The sequence below is a fragment of the Ranitomeya variabilis genome, chromosome 5 (genome assembly GCF_051348905.1).
Source record: "Ranitomeya variabilis isolate aRanVar5 chromosome 5, aRanVar5.hap1, whole genome shotgun sequence".
Taxonomy (NCBI): domain Eukaryota; kingdom Metazoa; phylum Chordata; class Amphibia; order Anura; family Dendrobatidae; genus Ranitomeya; species Ranitomeya variabilis.
The window spans coordinates 224655349-224678038 of NC_135236.1; the positions used below are offsets into that span (position 1 = coordinate 224655349).

General features: G+C 43.8%; 1 protein-coding gene across 15 annotated transcripts in view; it reads right to left on the minus strand.

The window, feature by feature from the left end:
- The window catches only part of SLTM (SAFB like transcription modulator), a 133188-nt gene that overhangs the window by 55801 nt on the left and 54697 nt on the right, over nt 1-22690 (minus strand). For 8 of the 15 annotated variants that reach the window (XM_077263843.1, XM_077263846.1, XM_077263840.1 and 5 more), the window contains exon 4: nt 1045-1095. In XM_077263843.1, the coding sequence (XP_077119958.1) occupies nt 1045-1095 (51 nt within the window). Of the gene's footprint in view, nt 1-1044; nt 1096-21401; nt 21573-22690 lie in introns of all 15 variants that reach the window. The other 7 variants (XM_077263836.1, XM_077263839.1, XM_077263834.1 and 4 more) reach the window with 1 other exon arrangement.

Consider the following 22690-nt stretch of genomic DNA (forward strand, 5'->3'; position numbering starts at 1 on the left):
CTAATGCCGCTTCCATAGAATATGTTTCAGATTTTATGTAACACAGCAATGGGTGCGAGACTGTGGACCATACAACACACTGCAGCTCTAGAGGGAAAAATAGGTGTAAAACCCATTAACCACATCCTAATCTCTTTGGTGGGTAATATTCGTGGATTGTCATTTGCACATTGTTAGCCATCTGTCAATCTAAGTGGCGTCCATTTCAAAAGAAAGGAGAGCAGAAAAATCAGCCACAACTACCGATAGACTAAAGGTGTCTGCAATAAGGGCCAGATTGTAGGACACACTGAAGACCAGGACTAATTGAGAATTTTTGCAATCTGTAAAGTCGTTCAGATTAAAATCAGTCTCAAATTATTGAATTTTAACTAAAATGTGCATTCTTGAAAGGTGTATAACCCAAACGTACTGAAAATTCAGATAATTTAAAAGGGACTCAGCAGGATCAATCCTCCTGGGCCATCTATATAGGCATGTAGTTTACCGGTAGTTGAATCTGCGATTCGATGTCTTATAAGAAAAACAGATTTTTCAGTAATAAGTAAATGAGCTGTGAAGATCTGTGTGTCAAACACTGGTCTCCCTAAGAATCTGCTTATTTTAAATCAAAAGGGGTATTACCAGTGTGAGACATGTAATGACTGACCGTATGCTCTCCTGATCCACATAAAAAACAAGAACATTTATTTCTTTGGAATACAACATTGTATTGCAATTATCACAGCATTATTTTATTTACTATGACCTACATGCCCATATTGAAGGTTTAGGAGGGTTGATCCTACTGACAGCTTAACTTTAATACAACCAAAATGTATGCAATTAACGCAACAGTTGGGCAAATGCAGAGCTTTTGGAAGAAGGCATTTTCTAGTTTTAACCACTTATATTTAAATTATCAATGTGGCTTCCATTTGTACCATCCATACACACTTTCTGACTGAATGTGGCAATTTTGAAGAGACCCCTTTACAACCCGATATGAAGAGCCAGTTATGCCTGGCAGAACTCACATGGAACTAAACATTAAAATAAACTTACATCAGGAACAACATCTTGATCAGAGAGAGTCAGCATATCTTGATTTTCATCCTTGAAATAAGAAAAAAATGGGTTATTAAATTAGTTATCTAAAGGGAGATGAAAAATACATATTCCATGTATGGTACCCAACAGCACAGAATCTACAAACATTTCTTTCATTGATCTCATGTAACTTCGCACATCTTAAGTAGAGAATAAACCTTGGTCATGGTAATGCTGAACATACAGGTAAAAAGCGTGCAGCGTCAAATACTGAAGCACTTGAATATAATTGATATGTTGAGATTCATACATTGGTGGTTGACAATATAAAATGCATCAGAAGTTGGCTTTTACAATCACATTTTACAGAGAAAACACTGCATATATCTGAGTTCAATGTAAGAACTCATCACACTCGCAGTAATATACACTACAACACATTGTCTGAGGCATACCATTCTACACTACTTAGCTAAAATTGCAGAAACAGTAGCAGCCACTGTGTCTACAGTAAAAATTTTGAAGAACTGACATCTATCATACAAAATTCCAACACGTGTAAAACAGATTTATGAATGCAAGTAAAGGTACCTTCACACGAAGCGACGCTGCAGCGATAGCGACAACGATGCCGATCGCTGCAGCGTCGCTGTTTGATCGCTGGGGAGCTGTCACACAGACCGCTCTCCAGCGACCAACGATGCAGAGGTCCCCGGGTAACCAGGGTAAACATTGGGTTGCTAAGCGCAGGGCCACGCTTAGTAACCCGATGTTTACCCTGGTTACCAGCGTAAAAGTAAAAAAAACAAACAGTACATGCTCACCTGCGCGTCCCCCAGCGTCTGCTTCCTGACACTGACTGAGCTCCGGCCCTAACAGCACAGAGGTGATGTCACCGCTGTGCTTTCACTTTCACTTTAGGGCCAGTGCTCAGTAAGTGTCAGGAAGCAGACGCTGGGGGACGCGCAGGTGAGTATGTGCTGTTTGTTTTTTTTTTACTTTTACGCTGGTAACCAGGGTAAACATCGGGTTACTAAGCGCGGCCCTGCGCTTAGCAACCCGATGTTTACCCTGGTTACCAGTGTAAAATATCGCTGGTATCGTTGCTTTTGCTTTCAAACACAACGATACACGGCGATCGGACGACCAAATAAAGTTCTGGACTTTATTCAGCGACCAGCGACATCACAGCAGGATCCTGATCGCTGCTGCGTGTCAAACGAAACGATATCGCTAGCCAGGACGCTGCAACGTCACGGATCGCTAGCGATATCGTTTCATGTGAAGGTACCTTAAACCATCTCCACTGTGGTTAATCATGTTTACAGGCTGCATTAACTCCCTTTAAAGTCCATTCATAAGGCTGTGTGCACACACCCATGTGCTATCAGTTTTTGCCTCAGACAAGCACCCTTCGTTTCATTGATCCACACACATCCCAGTCTCAGGTCCACAAGACAATGCGTGTATTGTTCTTATCTGTCTTGTAGATCAGATTGTTAAAATTTAAGAGGATCTGAACAGATAAAACATGGAAGCCAGGCTTTGTACTTCAGTGTTCCATCCTACCAGTAGACCATCTATATAGGCACTCCAGTCTTTAATCCAATGTCTTATTTCTCAGAAACTCACGTTTCTCTTAATATATTAATGAGTGGTTAAAAGGGGTTTTCATTACTACCGTATTTTTCGGACTACAAGACGCACTTTTTCCCCCCAAAAAAAGGGGGGAAAATGGGGGGGTGCGTCTAATAGTCGCAATGCAGGCTTACCGTGGCGGCAGAGGTGCGGAGATGAGGAGGCGCAGTGAGCGGGGTGAATCCTGTTGTTATCGGTGGGCGCGGCCATCTTCCTGAGGCCGCGCGTGCGCAGATAAGAGCGCTCTGCTGCCCGGGGCTTCAGGAAAATGGCCGCGGGATGCCGCGCGTGCGCAGATGGGGATCGCGGCGGCCATTTTCCTGAAGCCGAGATGCGAACTCGGCTTCAGGAAAATGGCCGCCGCGATCCCCATCTGCGCACGCGCGGCATCCCGCGGCCATTTTCCTGAAGCCCCGGGCAGCAGAGAGCTCCATCTGCGCGCGCGGCCTCAGGAAGATGGCCGCGCCCACCGATATCAACAGGATTCACCCAGGTCTGCTGCATTACCGGGCTGCTGCATCACCTCACCGGGACTTTGGACTCTGTATACTCCATCCTTTTGCTTCCCAGGATGGGTGCAGCAAGGTTCAGGAAGGATCTCGTGGGCACATGGACTGGAGATGATGGAGGTAGTGGTGTACATTGTGAAGCGAGTATTCCACAGGAGCTCAGATGTCTGAGTCCTTGCCGCTTCCCGGCGCTCCTCAGCACCGCAGGGCACGGCCGGCTCTCCGCCTCCAGCAGGGCTCGCAGCAGTACAGAGGCGCTTTTCCCGCAGTGTCCGGTCGTGGCGGCTGTGTCTCGGTAGCGGAGCTCCTCACTTATTACCGGCTTCTGAAATAATTATTGCGCTGAGGAGCGCCGGGAAGCGGCAAGGACTCAGACATCTGAGCTCCTGTGGAATACTCGCTTCACAATGTACACCACTACCTCCATCATCTCCAGTCCATGTGCCCACGAGATCCTTCCATCACCTCACCGGGGAAAGGGACCCCTCTCACGCCATACCTCTCACTGTGCCTCCTCATCCCAGCACCTCTGTCGGTAACCACTGCTGCCACCCTCCCATGGACACCAGGCCGTGGCGTCGCCCACCTAAGCAGGAATGGACCCTGCTCAGGTGCACGCCGTACCGCATCACCCCACCTCTGCCGCCACCATGCCTCCTGTGACCCTGCTCTGCCACCACCAGCCCTCAAGTAAGATACTGTAAATTCGGACAATAAGACGGACCCCCATCTTATAAAAAAATCTTTTTTTCTGCAATTTTCACCCCAAATTTGGGGTGCGCCTTATGGTCCGGTGCGTCTTATAGTCCGAAAAATACGGTAATTTCACCCCCTTTCATGAGTCTTAACGCTTTCCAACAGTGCATTTTCTGATAAACTCCTATTGCCAGCCCTGCTCCTGTAAGCTCATCTCTGTAGGGGATGTAGTCTCCTATTGGGATTCTGGCTCTGCTATGGAGGATCTGGGAACTAGAATCAGGCTATGCGCACATGTTGCGGTTTTTACCGCGGAACCGCAGCGTTTCTGCAGCTGCGGGTCCGCAGCAGTTTCCATTGCGTTTACAGTTACATGTAAACCTATGGAAACCGCAATCCGCTGCGCACATGCTGCGGGGAAAACCGCGCAGAAACGCAGCGGTTTACATTCCGCAGCATGTCACCTAGGAATGCATTGATCCGCTTACTTCCCGCATGGGGCTATGCCCACGATGCGGGAAGTAAGCGGATCATGTGCAGATAGTACCCGGGGTGGAGGAGAGGAGACTCTCCTCCAGGCCCTGGGAACCATATTTGTGTAAAAAAAAGAAAAAAAAGAATTAAAATAAAAAATAATGATATACTCACCTCTCAGCGCTGCACGCGGCCGTCCGGTCTCAGGGTTGCTGTGCGAGCAGGGCCTGCGATGACGTTGTGGTCACATGACCGTGACGTCACGAAGGTCCTTCTCGCACAGCATCTTTGGAACCGGACCGCCACGTGCAGCGCCGAGGAGATCGGAACGTCAGAGGGTGAGTATGACCATTTTTTAATTATTTTTAACATGTATATGCAGCATCAATAGTAGGAGTAAACCCGCAGCGGAAACTGCAAGACAAACCGCGATAAATCTGCAGTGATAACCGCAGCGGTTTTGCCCTGCAGATTTATCAAATCCGCTGCGGGAGAACCCGCAGAGGACTCTCCCTACGTGTGCACGTGGCCTCAGATGAACTGAGGTCAATAGTGCGCAGGAGAAACTGCCTTTAGAGCTCATTTTAACCGCTGAGTGACCAAACCAAATGTTTCAAACCTGACGTGTCACTTCATGTGGCAATGCTGGAATGTTTCAACATATCCCAGTTATTTTGAGACTCTTTTCGTGACACATTTTATGTTAACGGTAAATTTAGGTCAATATGTTTTGCGCTTACTTATAAATATATCAGAAATATCACAAATTATCCAAAAACATTGAAATTTTTAATCTTTGAATGAATATCCCTTTAATCCAGAAATACCACACAAAAAAGGTAATATTTACCTTATGGCTACCTTACAACAGCACCATCTGTCAAAGGTCCTTTTATTTTGATAGGATGTTAGAAGGTTTGAAAAATGTAACAGTAATTAATGGTTTACTTTTTCAAGGAAATTTACAAAAGGTTTATTTTTTTAGTGACCGGGGTGTGTGTGCGTAATATATATATATATATATATATATATATATATATATATATATATATATATATATATATATATATATATTACACAGTATAGACCAAAGGTTTGGACACCTTCTCATATATAGATTTTTCTGAATTTTCAATTGTGCAGTCACACTGAAGGCATCAAAACTATGAATTAACACATGTGGAATTATATACTTAACAAAAAAGTGTGAAACAACTGAAAATCTCTCTTATATTCTAGGTTCTTCAAAGTAGCCACCTTTTGCTTTGATGACTGCTTTGCACACTTGGCATTCTCTTGATGGGCTTCAAGAGGTAGTCACCGGAAATGGTTTTCACTTCACAGGTATGCCCTGTCAGGTTTAATAAGTGGGATTTCTTGCCTTTTAAATGGGGTTGGGACCATCAGTTGTGTTGTGCAGAAGTCTGGTGGATACACAGCTGATAGTCCTACTGAATAGACTGTTAGAATTTGTATTATGGCAAGAAAAAAGCAGCTAACTGTTGAGGAGAGCCATAAGATCAAATACTTAATTAACCTCAGGACTTAACAATAAGAGATTGAGAGAAGAGAACCATAACGTGTATTGTTTAACCTTACATAAGCTTTCTCAGATCAAAGTGGGACACTAAAGATGGCTGCCATTTCCTGTTTCACCACACCATGTGCCGATATCCAAAATGACACCCACCCTGATGACCTCATGGATTAGCCCACCTTGATGACCTCATGGACCAACCCACCCTGATGACTTCATCGATCCGCCCACGGACTTGCTCATTGCCCAACCCACTAATTAATGGAATAAATCCGATCACTCCCATTTTAGAGCTAACCGAGCCCCCCTTACAAAGGTTATATAAACCTGTGTTCTGACTAAATAAAGCGCTTGGAGCTGAGCCATAGATTTATCAAGCAGAGTTTACATCTGACTGTGTTGTCTCATGTTATTTCTTTAGTGCGCACCTGATCAACATCCATTAGGCCAGGAGTAGGCAACTAGAGTGAACATTTCTTATTGTTCAACCTAACATAAGTAAAGAAAAAGGAGTGGCCATCATTACTTTAACCCTCCGTCAGGGGCAACTGATCTGACAGGCGCAGCTCACTTAGTTTCATTTCTCTATTTTCAGTGGTTTGTCTGGGAAACACCATCCTCCCAGTACCTTCCTAACTTTAAAGGCTGTGTGAAACCTGAGAAGCCTCTTGTGCTGCAGAGCTGCAGGAGATCAGATATCAGTGTTTTGGCTTCTCAGGCTCATTGCCCCTGAACACGTCACACATTTGACGATTAGAATTTGCTGTTTTTATTCATCCCAATTGTTTTTTTAGCTTGTTTTATGAACAGCTAGTGCTAAATTTGTGGATTTGTCATAAAAGGTTTTGTTAGAAATAAGATTGTGCTTCTCAGGCACATTGCGCCCTAACACATATTCTCTCTCTTGCTTCAGCTTTTCTTCTGAAATGGCGAGGAGAATATTTGACTTGTCCAATGCCCTTCATGTTGAGCAAGTGCAAAATATACTGATTGATGATGAGACAGACCCCTTACAGCTAGAAGATTTAAGGGAAGAAAGTGACATTGCTTCAGAAGATGATGTGGAAGAATGTCCAGATGTGCCTGATACAGGTCAAGATGGAGAGAGTGAGGAGGATGCTCAAGACATAGAAACATATTACTTTTCTGGTTATTAAACTTTTTTTTTTACACCTGATTATATGTATTCTCATTTATTACATTCCTATTAAGGTAACTGATCACTTTTAGAGCATTGAAATTTTTTAAAAAGGAAAATATAGCCAATTTTCTAGCCTGTGCCGGACAGGCGCAATGCCCCTAAACTCGTTATAAAACATATTGCCCCTGACGGAGGGTTAAGAAATGAAGGTCAGTCCGAAAAATTGGGAAAACTTTGAAAGTGTCCCGAAGTGCAGTGGCAAAAACCATCAAGCGCTACAAAGAAACTGGCTCACATGAGGACCGCCCCAGGAAAAGATGACCAAGAGTCACCTCTGCTTCTGTGGATAAGTTTATCCGAGTCACCAGCCTCAGAAATCACAGGTTAACAGCAGCTCAGATTGGAGACCAGGTCAATGCCACACAGTTCTAGCAGCAGACATCTCTACAACAACTGTTAAGAGGAGACTTTGTGCAGCAGGCCTTCATTGTAAAATAGCTGCTAGGAAACCACTGCTGAGGACAGGCAACAAGCAGAAGAGACTTGTTTGGGCTAAAGAACACAAGGAATGGACATTAGACCAGTGGAAATCTGTGCTTTGGTCTGATGAGTCCAAATTTGAGATCTCTGGTTCCAACCACCGTGTCTTTGTGCGACGCAGAAAAGGTGAACGGATGGACTCTACATGCCTGGTTCCCACCGTGAAGCATGGAGGAGGTGTGATGGTGTGGGGGTACTTTGCTAGTGACACTGTTGGGGATTTATTCAAAATTGAACGCATACTGAACCAGCATGGCTACCACAGCATCTTGCAGCGGCATGCTATCCCATCCGGTTTGCGTTTAGTTGGACCATCATTTATTTTTCAACAGGACAATGACACCAAACACACCTCCAGGCCGTGTAAGGGCTATTTGACCAAGAAGGATTGTGATGGGGTGCTACGCCAGATGACCTGGCCTTCAGTCACCAGACCTGAACCCAATCGAGATGGTTTGGGGTGAGCTGGACCGCAGAGTGAAGGCAAAAGGGCCAACAAGTGATAAGCATCTCTGGGAACTCCTTCAAGATTGTTGGAAGACCAGTCCCGGTGACTACCTCTTGAAGCTCATCAAGAGAATAGAGTGTGTAACGCAGTCATCAAAGCAAAAGTTGGCTACTTTGAAGAACCTAGAATATAAGATATAATTTCAGCCGTTTCACACTTTTTTGTTAAGTATATAATTCCACATGTGTTAATTCATAGTTTTGATGCCTTCAGTGTGAATGTACAATTTTCATAGTAATGAAAATACAGAAAAATATTTAAATGTGAAGGTGTCCAAACTTTTGCTCTGTACTGTGTGTGCGTGTGTCGTATTATATATATATATATATATATATATATATATATATATATATATATATATATATATATATATATATATATATATATATATATATATAATATACGACACACGCACACACACACATATATACATACACACAGTACGCTTGTGCCGGAGCCTGAAGACAAAAAGAGGACGTCATCGTAAGAAGATGGGAGGCCCCGGAACACAACGCCTATCAGACCAGAACCACAGCGGGACCGGAATTCTCAATTCTTAGGCCCCTTTCACACATTTTTTTCGCTATCAGTCGCAATCCGTCGAATTTTGAAAGAAAAAAAAAAACGGATCCAGCGACTGATGCCGCTGGGACCGGTTTTTTTCTCAGACTTGTATTAGCGACGGATGGCCTCACGTTTCATCCGTCGTTAGCCGGATCCGTCAAAAATTGTTAATCCGGCGGCTGGAGAAGACAAAGTTACTTTTTTTGTCTCCATCGAAAAAACGGACAGCGACGCTTCCGTCGCTTGTAAGAATGGAAGCCTAAGGGCGCCTAATCAGTCAAATGACGGAATCCGGGGACGGATTTCGTTTTTTTTAACTGAGCATGCTCAGATTTTTTTTAGGATCCTTTAGCCAGCCCCGCTAGTCAGATCCGTTGAAAAAACGGATCAGTCTCATCAATTTTTCATAATCTGCGACGGATCCGTCGATCCAATGGATTGTGACTGACGGCAAAAACTGATGTGTGAAAGGGGCCTTGGGGACAGAGAAGATCTTCGTACCGTGTTAGCCAGTACACAAAAATATTTACGGTAGATTTGAGAGTCCTCAGTGGTTGATACCTTTAATAGCTAACTGTTAGCCATTAGAAAGGTATCAACCACTGAGGACACTCATACAAATATTTTTCTATTCTTAGGTAATATCTGTATTCAGTTATGACAATCTCCATAAATGGGAAGTCTATTAGTAGAAGCTGCCATTTCTTCTCCCAGTAATGAGGGAGGTCTGTCTTCTCTGAATAGACTTTTACCTTAAAAATAAATTCTGGCATAGAAAGTTTCATATTGTCATGTGTACTACTGATTTTTTAAATAAATATAACAATTACACTTAAAAGACGCAACTATCCCCTTCAGAGAGAGAAAGAGGACGAACTCTAGTACCACCTATTGTATATGGCAACACTAAGAATCAATATTGACCTTTTAACGAGCCTCCTTGCTACATGACTTGTGATAAGCCAAACCAGAAACATTATTTGCAGACATGAATTTCAGACTGTTTGCGTTTTCTCCGTGCAAGACTGGAAAACTGAATTTGACTGGGCAACAGGGATCTGGCAAGAATAAAGTTTCTCATTGTGGAAAGTACTAAGTCAGGGAAGAGACTTAGGCCATAGAATCATAGAATGGTAGAGTTGGAAGGGACCTCCTGGGTCATCTGGTCCAACCCCCTGCTCAAAGCAGGATTCACTAAATCATCCCAGGCAGGTGTCTGTCCAGCCTCTGTTTGAAGACTTCCATGGAAGGAGAAGTCACCACCTCTCGTGGCAGCCTGTTCCACTCATTTATCACCCTGTCAAAAAGTATTATCTAATATCTAGTCTGTCTCCTCCCATTCAGTTCCATCTCATTGCTTCTAGTCTTTCCTTGTGCAAATGAGAATAAAGATGATCCTTCTACAATGTGACAGCCCTTGAGATATTTGTAGACCGCTATTAAGTCTCCTCTCAGTCTTTTTTGCAAGCTAAACATTGCCAAATCCTGTAACTGTTCCTCATAGGACATGGTTTGCAGACCGGTCACCATTCTGGTCGCTCTTCTCTGAACTTGCTCCAGTTTGTTGATGTCTTTTTATAAGTGTGCCCAAAGCGGGACACGGTATTCCAAATGAGGTCTGACCAAAGAGGAGTAGAGGGCAATAATGATGTTGTGTGATCTAGACTGTATGCTTCTGTTAAATCATCCCAGAATTGTATTTGCCTTTTTTTGCTGCTGCATCACACTGTTGACTCATGTTCAGTCTGTGATCTATTAGTATACCGAAGTCTTTTTCACATGTGCTGTTGCTTAGACCTATTCCTCCCATTCAGTATATTCCATTTTTATTTTTATTGCCCAGATGTAGTACTTTGCATTTTTCCCTGTTAAAAATCATTCGGTTAGTTGCTGCCCACTGCTCGTTTATTTATATCTTTTTGAATCCGCTCTCTCTTCTCTACTATAAGCTATCCCTCTTAGCTTTGTGTCATCAGCAAATGTAATTAGTGTACCCTCAATTTCTTCATCTAAATCATTGATAAATTTGTTGAACAATACAGGGCCCAGGACAGAACCCTGTGGTACCCCACTTGAGACATTCTTCCAACTGGATGTGCAGCCATTTACGACCACTCTTTGGGTCCGATCACTAAGCCAGTTATGAATCCACCTAACAGTTGCCTTGTCCATTCCATACTTAGTAATTTTTTCAATAAGGATGGTGTGAAATACTTTGTCAAATGCTTTGCTGAAGTCAAGAGAAATTAAGTTAGTCTGACATGACTTATTAGTTACATGCAATCCTGTATCCTACTCTGCACTCATGAGAGGCAAACAGCCCAGAACATCTGTCTGCAAATTGATTTTTTTTGTTTTTATCATCTCGAGTCATGCGACAAGGTAATTTAAAGGGTCGATATTGACTTTGTATTTCTAAACAATTCATGGTTTTAACAAGGGGGTATGGCACGAAGGATTTTTTTTTTTAGACTGCTCTGCACCATTACCCTGTTAGCAATCCCACACTTTTTTTTTTTGTTTGTCTTTTTTGGTAGGTTAATAATCATCTTTCTTTTTATATAGCGCTAACATTCCGCAGCGCTTTACAGACATCATCGCTGTCCCCAATGGGGCTTACAATCTAAATTCACTATCAGTAGGTCTTTGCAAAGTGGGAGGAAGCCAGAGTGCCAGGAGTAAGCCCACTCGAACACAGGGAGAACATACAAACTCTTTGCAGATGTTGTCCTTGGTGGGATTTGAACCCAAGACTCCAAAACATGTCTAGGCTCTCTTATTTAAGTGGTGAAAAAAATAATCCAAAGTATGCTTAAAAAGAAAAAAAAATGCGCCATTTTTCAAGACCCGTAGCGTCTCCATTCTTCGTGATCTCGGGTTGGGTGAAGGCTTATTTTTTAGCGCACCGAACTGACGTGTTTAACAATGCCATTTTAGTGCAAATACGATCTTTGGATTGTTATTGCATTTTAATGCAATGTCACAGCAAAGAAAAAAAAAAATGTAATTCTGGCTTTTTTATTTTTTTGCTCGCTACGCCGTTTAGCGATCAGGTTAATCTTTTTTTTATTGATAGAATGGGCAATTCTGAAGGAGGCGATACCAAATGTGTAGGTTTGATTTTTTTTTTTATTGTTTTATTTTGAATGGGGCATAAAGGGGGGTGATTTGAACTTTTTTTTTTACTACTTTTTTCATATTTTTAAATCACTTTTTTCCCCACTTTTGGCATGCTTCAATAGTCTCCATGGGAGGCTAGAAGCTGCCATAACTTGATCAGCTCTGCAACATAGAAGTGATGCTCAGATCGCCTTTAAGTAGCCAAATTACTGCATTGCTATAGTAATCCAGCATCAATAATCAAGGAGACCTGACACACAGCTGACCCCCAATCACGTGACGGGGGTCAGCAGTGTGCTTATTTCTGGCCCGATGCCCGGAAACACGTTAAATGCCGCTGTCAGAGCTTGACAGCGGCATTTAACTAGTTAATAGGGGTGGGCGGCTAGCGTTTCCACCCATGCCTATTGTGGACACATATCAGCAGTTGAAAACGCCAGAGCCCACTTCAAAGCAGGAATTCTGACGTCAGACATACTATCCAATCCGATGTCAGAAACGGGTTTTTTCTTCTTCTGGTTAAAAACACAAATGTATCTACATGCAGTAAACACCCTAGATTACCTCATGAATCTTTAGTAATTGGTAGACCTGATTAGCAGGAACACCAGTCGCAGCAGAAATGCCAAGGTGGATTGCATGGGAGCATTGAGGTCAGCGACTGGCTGAAGGGATTACACGACTACATCAATATAATGCTGCAGAAGCATGCAGACTAGCAGGGCTTCTTTAGGGTTGCATATTTCTTAAAAAATATTATCATTTGTTTATAATTTAGTAAAACATGAAAAATAATTTGAAAAGGTTAGACATTTCCACTTTTAAACACTAGGGGGAGCAGCTGCTGAAATTTGACAAAAACCTAGGGTACCATTACCTCACATTACTGCACTGCAGTAAATATGGGCGGAGTCTGTTGACGTGTGTGATGTCTCCTCTCCTTCCCTTCTGGGTGTTTGCTAAGGGATAAGAGGATGATATTCAGGAACCCAGTGAGCAGCCATTTTGTTGGTGATTGCAAAGTTATACTGACAAGTAGACACCGAGGATGGCAGGCAGCAAGGATTCTGGGAGATATATGGTGGAGGGAGCAGGGTGACAGCAGCAGAGAGTATTTAAGTAGAGCAGTGTGCTGGTGTATGGTTGGGCACCCTGTTTGGTGCGTGGAGCAGCCAGGGATTGTACATAGAGCGCTGTCTTATACACATGGATGGACCGTCTGCTTCACAGAAAGCCAGGAAACATTTCTGTGGATTGATGGCCTGTTCTGATCCAGACTTTGCATGCAAAGACCCCATTCCCCTCCTCAGATCCTGTCTTCTCCATCCTGTCCTGGCGATGTGTGAAAGCGAGGCAACAGGCGCAGTACGGGGTGACGCTGGGGGGAAATGTAGCCATATAGTAACAATAAAAATGAGACCCCTCTCTTCAGCTGCCTCACCAGCCTTCCACTAACTGGAGGTCATGCTGCCCCCTCTATTACCCCAGACCTGTGTGCAGGAGGTCAGCCAGAACCACCCTAGAATGGGTCCCCTTTTTGAAGATAATACTGCCATAGTGTTCTCACATAATGCCGCCATATAGATCACACAGAATGCCGCCATATAGATAACACAATGCCACCATATAGATCACACATAATGCCGCCATATAGATCACACATAATGCCGCCATATAGATCACACATAATGCCGCCATATAGATCACACATAATGCTGCCATACAGATCACACAATGCCGCCATATAGATCACACATAATGCAGCCATATAGATCACACAAAGTGACGCCATATAGATCACACAGTGCCCCCATATAGATCACACACAGTGCCCCCATATAGATCAGTGCCACCATATAGATCACACATAGTGCCACCATATAGATCACACAATGCCGCCTCATACATCTCACATAATACCGTCATATAGATCACACATACCACCACATACGTCTCACATAATACCGCCACAAGTCTCTCACAATATCACCATATGATTTTCACATAATACCGCCACATCACACAATCCCACAATATAGTTCATATAATACCGTCATATAGCTTTTACATCATTCCACAATACTGATCAAGCATAATACCGCCATATAGATCACATAATACAGTCATATAAATCACACATAATGCCATAATACAGCATGACCCCCGCAGCTCCTGTTATCGCACGCACTGAGCTGTGTGTGCAATAGGGAAAGACATGCAGGGGGGAGAGGAGTTCATAGGAGAGGATTAGATACACAGCTCAGCAGACAGTGTCGCTCAAGAGAGGATTAGATACACAGCACAGCAGTCAGTATCACACGGGATAGGATTAGATACACAGCTCAGCAGTCAGTATCACAGGAGAGGATTAGATACACAGGGCGGCAGTCAGTATCACACGGGATAGGATTAGATACACGGCTCAGCAGTCAGTATCACACGGGATAGGATTAGATACACAAAGCGGCAGTCAGTATCACAGGATAGGATTAGATGCACGGCTCAGCAGTCAGTATCACACAGGAGAAAATTAGACACACTGGGCAGCAGTCAGTATCACACAGGATAGGATTAGATGCAAGGCTCAGCAGACAGTATCACACGGGATAGGATTAGATGCACAGAGCAGTCAGTATCACACAGGATAGGATTAGATGCACAGAGCAGTCAGTATCACACAGGATAGGATTAGATACACAGCTCAGCACAGTATCACACAGGATAGGATTAGATGCATGGTTCAGCAGTCAGTATCACACAGTATAGTAATAGATACACGGTCTGATGTCCTTAGATCAGTGGCTGCAGACCGCAGCACTTCATTATCTCTAGGGATTCTAGAGATCACACACCAGACAGCAGAGAAGAGGATAGGGAATGGCCGCTGACAGTGTGAAGGGGAGACAGCTGCCCCTCCAACAGCACGGCTCACAGGTACACTCCACTGTGGGCTGAAGAAAGATGGCGCCGACCTCCTGCCTCTGCTGTGATGTGGAGACAGCCCAGGGGGCGTGGCCACATCAGAGCAGGGAGCAGCACAATGATAGGTATGGGGTCGGTTCCCGACCGCACCCTCCTATGCCCAGGGATGCTGTATTTTCAGAGTGTAAGTGTCGTGCTGGGACTCTTACACTCCTGCAAAGCAAAATGGCGGCGCCCAGTGGCTGAAAAAATAATTAATAATAAAAAAGATCTTAAAGTTAAAAAAAATTAATTTTGCATTAAAAATAATTGTTTATATAAACAATCGTTTTTAATACAAAAACAAATTTGCGGCACCTTCCCTTTAAATTTAAATTTTTTGTGTATTAACCCCTTTCTGCCATTGGATGTACTTTTCCGTCCATGTGGGGTGGGCCCTACTTCCCAAGGACGGAATAGTACGTCCAGCGCGATCAGCCGCGCTCACGGGGGAAGAGCGGCTGATCGCGGCCGGGTGTCAGCTGACTATCGCAGCTGACATCCGGCACTATGTGCCAGGAGCAGTCACGGACCGCTCCCGGAGCATTAACCCCCGGGCACACTGCGATCAAACATGATCGCAGTGTTCCGGCGGTATAGGGAAGCATCGCGCAGGGAGGGGGCTCCCTGCGTGCTTCCCTGAGACGATCGGTACAAGGCGATGTGCTCACCCTGTACCGAGCGTCTCCTCCCTGCAAGCCCCGGATCCAAAATGGCCAAGGGGCTGCATCCAGGTCCTGCAGAGAGGTGGCTTCACAGCGCCTGCTCAGAGCAGGCGCCGGGAAGCCTCCAGCTGTGCCTGTGTGATCGCTAATCTGACACAGTGCACAGCAAAGTGTCAGATCAGCGATCTGTCACTTTACTGTGATGGGTATTTTCTATCATATAGACCCCTCAAAATGACTTCAAATGAGATGTGGTCCCTAAAAAAAAAATGGTGTTGTAAAAATGAGAAATTGCTGGTCAACTTTTAACCCTTATAACTCCCTAACAAAAAAAAATTTTGGTTCCAAAATTGTGCTGATGTAAAGTAGACATGTGGGAAATGTTACTTATTAAGTATTGTGTGACATATCTCTGATTTAATTGTATAAAAATTCAAAGTTGTAAAATTGCGAAATTCTCAAAATTTTCGCCAAATTTCCGTTTTTTTTCACAAATAAAAGCAGGTAATATCAAAGAAATTTTTACCACTATCATGAAGTACAATATGTCACGAGAAAATGTCAGAAACACCGGTTTCCATTGAAGCGTTCCAGAGTTATAACCTCAAAGGGACAGTGGTCAGAAATGAAAAAATTGGCCCGGTCATTAACGTGCAAACCACTCTTTGGGGTAAAGGGGTTAAAATTGATACGGAAATAGCCCACTGCTCAAAACGCGATATAGCAATTAGTGGAATAATAAAATAAACACTTATTACCTCAATATTAAAACATGACAAACACAGAATACAAATGTATCGACTAGTGATGAGCGAATATATTCGTTACTCGAGATTTCTTGAGCATGCTTGGGGGTCCTCCGAGTATTTTTTAGTGCTCGGAGATTTAGTTTTACTTGCCGCAGCTGAATGATTTATATCTGTTAGCCAGCATAAGTACATGTGGGGGTTGCCTGGTTGCTAGGGTATCCCCACATGTACTTATGCTGGCTATCAGATGTAAATCATTCAGCTGCGGCGAGAAAAACAAACTCCGAGCACTAAAAAATACTCGGAGGACCCCCGAGCGTGCTCGAGAAATCTCGAGTAACGAGTATATTCGCTCATCACTAGTATTAACACATTGACAATTAGGTATGAAGTACCTACAAATATTAATAGAAAGGTTGTCCACCTAATTAATGGGATACAGCAGTATTCCACTTCTCTTCTACATAGAGCACTTTGTAACTGGCACAATAATACCTCCCACACTTGAAAATGTGGGTGAGAACATTATATATTTTTTACCAATTGGTTCAATGTGCTATTGTACGTATATTTATTTTAGAGACTGGTATTTCCCTATCTTGCCACTAAAATAGTGCTCAACGACACGTTTTATTCTGAGGCATAGAAATCAGTTAGTAATGTGCTAGCTGGATTCTGTTCCATATACAAGATAAGTGGAATACTGCTCATTAGGTGGGCAACTAAATCTTTGTAGGTACTTCATATACCTGGTTGTGAATGGGCAGGTACATTTGTACTATGTCTTTATGTGTGTATCCTTAATTTGACCACAGTTTTAATATTGAGCAAAATTTATAGTGAATGTTAAAAGTTCCCACCATTTGCTTTATCACATTGTTTTACTAATTTACAAGGTATACTCCCTTTAGAAAAACATTTTGCTGATCACAGAACGCGTTATGGCCTCTAGTAACCAGGTCTTCCTTCAAAGCGTAATTCCATTGAAAGAAATAAATTCAGTTTTTTGGGAATCTTTTCCAGTGATGTAGGAAGGAGAGGCTTGCTGTACAATAACAGCCCAGTCACCGACACTGTCTATGAGTCCACGCCTCTTTCACACTTCTGTCTTTTTTCCATCACAATGCATCATTTTGTGAAAAAATACGGATCCAGCAAATGTTTCTGCTGGATCCATTTTCTTCTCAGACTTGTATTAGCGACGGATTGTGACGGATGGACTTCCGTTTCATCCGTTGTGCACTGGATCCGTCGTAAAATCGCTGTCCGCCAGGCGGAGACAGCGCACAGAGGAACGTTTTGTGCACGTCAGAAAAATCGCTCAGTGACGGATCCTGCACCATCAGTCATTGGCTATAATGGAAGCCTATGGGCGCAGGATCCATTGCGGACTGTCAAAAGCAGGAATCTAGCGATGGGTTCAGTCTGTTGAAACTGAGCATGCGCTGAAGAATTTCTAGCCAGGGAGAAATTCTCTCTTTACTATTGATGCTGCCTATGCAGCATCAATAGTAAAAAGATGTTAATTACAATAAAAAAAAAAAAATCATCTTGATATTCTCACCTTCCGGCGTCCCTCGCAGCCTTCCCGATACTCGTGATGTTCCCGTTCCCAGTAACGCATCGCGGCAATGACCCCAGATGAAGTAGCGGTCTCGCAAGACCGCTACATCATCGGGTCATTTCGCAAGGCATTACTGGGAACGGGAGCATAGCGAGTGTCACGGGCATCATGAAGGCTGCGACGGACGCCCGGAACGTGAGAATATCATGATTTTTTTTTTCATTATTTTTAACATGGGTTGTCTTGTATATGCGTTTTCGCAGCGGAAAACCACTGCGAAGGCGCATATATAACAGGTGCACATAGCCTCAACGGGTCTGTAAAAAAAACGGACCCAGTGCACCCGTTTTTTTACAATCTGCACAGGATCCATCTTTTCAACAATTTGACGGATCCTGTGCAGATTGTTAAAACAGAAGTGTGAAAGAGGCCTTACCGGTTGCCTTCTAGAGGCCATGTGATTGTTTTTGGTAGCACATTTGAAAGGCATACATCTTCCGCGGCCGGTGACTGGGAGTCATGGTTACGCTGTGCTCCCACTCACACGGCTTCGGATCCTGGCTGGATGGGGTGGTTGCGGTGTGGGGGACCGCAGGCGCATGCGCCGCTTGGATGTAGCCTAATTGACATTTCGGTCACGTGGTGCTCGTGTGACCGCAACTTCCTGGATAAAAGGTCCTACGAGCTGTTGAATAGTCACTTCCCCTTGATAAAGCGAGCAAACAGTGGAGCGAAACGTGCGTCAAGGTGCCACCCAATTGAGTCTGTCTCCTGTCTGTCTCCTGAGGGCCAATATGGTATTCCCTTTACAACTTTGTACGCCATTTGGCATGTCATAATTACTGTGTTATGGGGGCTTTTTACCATAGTCCGCTCCAAACCCTGGATCTATTGACCTCTGTGGACATGATGTATTGATTACTGACAGCACAATATATTGATCCCTATGTGGGTTACGGATGTGGTATACCCTCCTATCCATGTATGATTAACTATGGGTTAGTCATTATTTATGATACTGGGTGTTTCACGGGAGACTAGCTGTTGGTGTCCTGATTTTATGTATGTGTGTTTCATGCTTAATTTTTTCAATAAACTTTGTACATCTTTTATATTAATATTGAATGCTCCGGTTTTTCTCCTTATTTTGTAAGCATTAGTTTGGAGTAATATATATAATTACTACAAAATAAGTATATAGATGCCAGTAGCGCTTCAGACCAAGTGCGTCCTGCAGCAGATATTAATACTGTAACACCCTCTGTATAAATGTCTATAAATATAATCTAAAACGTACTATCTGCGCTGGATGCGGATTTGAACCCCATACGAGGGCCAAAGATTGGGGAAATAATTAAAATGCCATAAACACTGACCACAATATGTAAAAAAAAAACAAACAAAAAAAAACGATTAATGAGCGTTCTCTGCATCTGCAGGACCTTACGTGACGTCACGGTGACTCACGTGACTTGGCTATGGAAGGTGCGATGGATCAAATCCTACGCCTTTCGGAAACAGACGTGTTCCTTCTTCAGGGATGCAGAGAACCTAACGGCTCAAACCAGCAGCGCTATCTCACTCCACAGAGGAAGCGAGTGCAGGGCATTCTGCCGCCGGCCGGGGCAGTGCCCAGAGCTCTCTCCTCAGAAGGCATCACACAAGACATACTGCGGTGGGATTCAGTTGCAATACAGACGGACTGAACAGCAAAGGACATTGCACTATCATTCCATCTGCACCAGGTAATTGCTACTGGACGTTTTTGTCATTTCCCTCAATATCGGCTGTACTATTTTCAGGCTGTGGGTTGGTACCGTATTTTCCGGCGTATAAGACGACTGGGCGTATAAGACGACCCCTCAACTTTTCCAGTTAAAATATAAAATCTTCTTAAAAGTCGGGGGTCTTCTTATACGCCGTATGTCGTCTTATAGGGCCGGTGTCTAATGTGCCTTTTGGGTGGGAGTGGTCCCGATGACGACGAGGGGGCGTCTCACAGGAAAGTGTGAGTGGACTATCCCCCATTACCTCATCGTAGCGCTGAAGCGTGGGGTCTCTGCTGGGAGCGGCGGCCCCTCTTTGTGCCGCGTGGGTGCTGTGGGGTGGCGGCTCCTCTTCTGCAGTGTGGGGCCTCTGTGCTGTGGGGCGGCGGCGGCGGATCTTCATGCAGTCAGGCGGGGCTCCTCCGGCATCTTCTTAAAGCCCGGAGGCCCCGCCGGCAGCTCCATTGCTACGATGCGGTGGCCTCCGGGAAAATGGCCGCTAGGGGCGGCGCATGCTCAGATTCAGATCTCGTCCCGAGATCTCGGGAGACGAGATCTGAATCTGAGCAGCGGCCATTTCCCCGGAGGCCACCGCATCGCAGCAATGGAGCTGCCAGCGGGGCCTCCGGGCTTTAAGGAGATGCCGGAGGAGCCCCGACTGACTGCATGAAGATACGCCGCCGCCGCCCCACAGCACAGAGGCCCCACACTGCAGAAGAGGAGCCGTCGCCCCACAGCACAGCACCCACGCGGCACAAAGAGGAGCAGCAGCCGCCGCTCCCAGCACAGAGACCCCACGCTGCAGCGCTACAATGAGGTATTGGGGGATACTCCACGCACTTTCCTGTGAGACGCACCCTCGTCGTCATCAGGACCACTCCTTCCCCCCCACCCCCCCGCCATATACGCCCGGTGTACAAGACGATGCCCAGCGTACAAGACGATACCCGGCGTACAAGACGACCCCCGACTTTTAAGAAGATTTTCAGGGGTTAAAAAGTCGTCTTATACGCCGGAAAATACAGTACTTTGCTGTTTGTTACCATACCAGTGGCTGAGTACTTATAAGCAACGCTCATTAATCGTTTTTTTTTTGATTTTTTTTACATATTGTGGTCAGTGTTTTTGGCATTTTAATTGTTATTTCCCCAATCTTTGGCCCTCGTATGGGGTTAAAATCCGCATCCAGCGCAGATAGTACATTTTAGATAATATATATAATTGCCAGGATATGGTTCCTGGGCATTTTGCATTATGAGTCTGGGTATATGTATATTGATCTTTTAAAAAGGACCTTTCACCAGTTTGGGCATGGTAAACTGGCCAAAACATAGCATGGTGGCTGCAGCGCTGAATAAAATGTAGTTTATTATTTTTTAATTACTCTATTGGAGATAATTAGCGTGTAAAAGTTTAGGTTCAAGAAGGTCCTGCTAAATATTTTACTCAAACAAGGTATTAAATTTAGCAGCGTTTATCTCCTATACTTACACCACCCTTTATTGAAACAGATTATGTAAGCAGTCTGTCGGTGAATAAAGCTCATGCACTACTCTGATTAAATCGTAGATATTTAGCACACTAAAGGTACACAAAAAAAGCACCATGATGCAAATACATTTCCTGTAAAAATTCTATTCAGTTAAAATTGATTGAAATAATTTGTAGAATTTCATTAGTATCAAACTTTAAAAGTCACTTTAAATGAAAGTATGAAATTATTCCAATTAAAAGATCAATGAGGCATGTAGAAGCGGAGCACAATAAATGAAAAGCAGGAGCCACAGAGCCAATCCCAGCAGAAGAGAGTTAATCCTTCCATCTCCTGATAGGAGCAGGTAATAAGGAAGGCCCATCAGAGTCCAACAGCTAATCTGAAACTCAATTTGCAACTAACACAAAATTCTACATTGTGATTGGAAGGTAACCACTCATCATACTTGGTTTTGAGGTTCTTGCTCAGTTTCCCAGTCTGGATGCGTATCAGTGTTCTGCTTGTCTTCGGTAGGTAGCACAGAGTCATCCTTCACACTTTGTTCATTTTCGTCAGAATCCTTTTCTTCATCATTAGCATCTTGATCACTTAAATCTTGAGATTCCAGCTCAAAATCCTTTTTTGAAAAAGGCAAACAATATGAATCTTGTAATGCTCCAAGACAGGCGCACCCATTCAGTGAATGGGTATGCAATCTGTTTGCCAGCGTATATGGTTTGTATCCTATGGAAAGGCTCACTTGGCAGATACAGAGGTGTAATTTACAGTAAGTGCACCATACCATTTTAGCCAGTTACACACAGCTGGAATAAGGAGGGACACTACCATCTTTATCATGGCTGCATCAGTTAGGAGCCCCTGGTCTACTTAGCCAGTGATCTAGCCATTGTACCCCTGACCATTAGCTCTGTACGGTCAAGCTTAGGAGAAACTCTGCAACACCACACTACGGATTTGAGTTGAGTTTTAAAATGATTTATCAGGCAATAAACTGATGATTTTCCTTAGAAATTCAAGTAACGGTCTTAAGCAATCATGCTATTAACTTCATTAAAGGGGTAGTCTTTAGTCTTGGACTTCAACAAGCAAGGTCATCAGTATTCCATGTGAATTTAGCTTTCGTCCAACTTCACCAATGAATTAAATACGTATTAACAAGTCCTCCCATACAAACCAATATCTTGCAGATGTGTGCAAGGAAAACGGGCACACAACGTCCTCTAACGCTGAGAAACACTCGCCTCTGAATGAGAATCCTGTAGTGTTTGTATTATACAGTGGGTACGGAAAGTATTCAGACCCCTTTACATTTTTCACTCTGCTTCATGGCAGCCATTTGGTAAATTCAAAAAAGTTCATTTCTTTCCACATTAATGTACACTCTGCACCTCATCTTGACTGACCCCCCTCCCCCCCAGAAATGTAGCAATTTTTGCAAATTTATTAAAAAAGAAAAACTGAAATATCATATGGTCGTAAGTATTCAGACCGTTTGCTCAGTATTGAGTAGAAGCACCTTTTGAGCTAGTACAGCCATGAGTCTTCTTGAGAATGATGCAACAAGTTTTTCACACCTGGATCTGGGGATCCTCTGCCATTCTTCCTTGCAGATCCTCTCCAGTTCCGTCAGGTTGGATGGTGAACGTTGGTGGACAGTCATTTTCAGGTCTCTCCAGAGATGCTCAATTGGGTTTAGGTCAGGGCTCTGGCTGGGCCAGTGAAGAATGGTCAGAG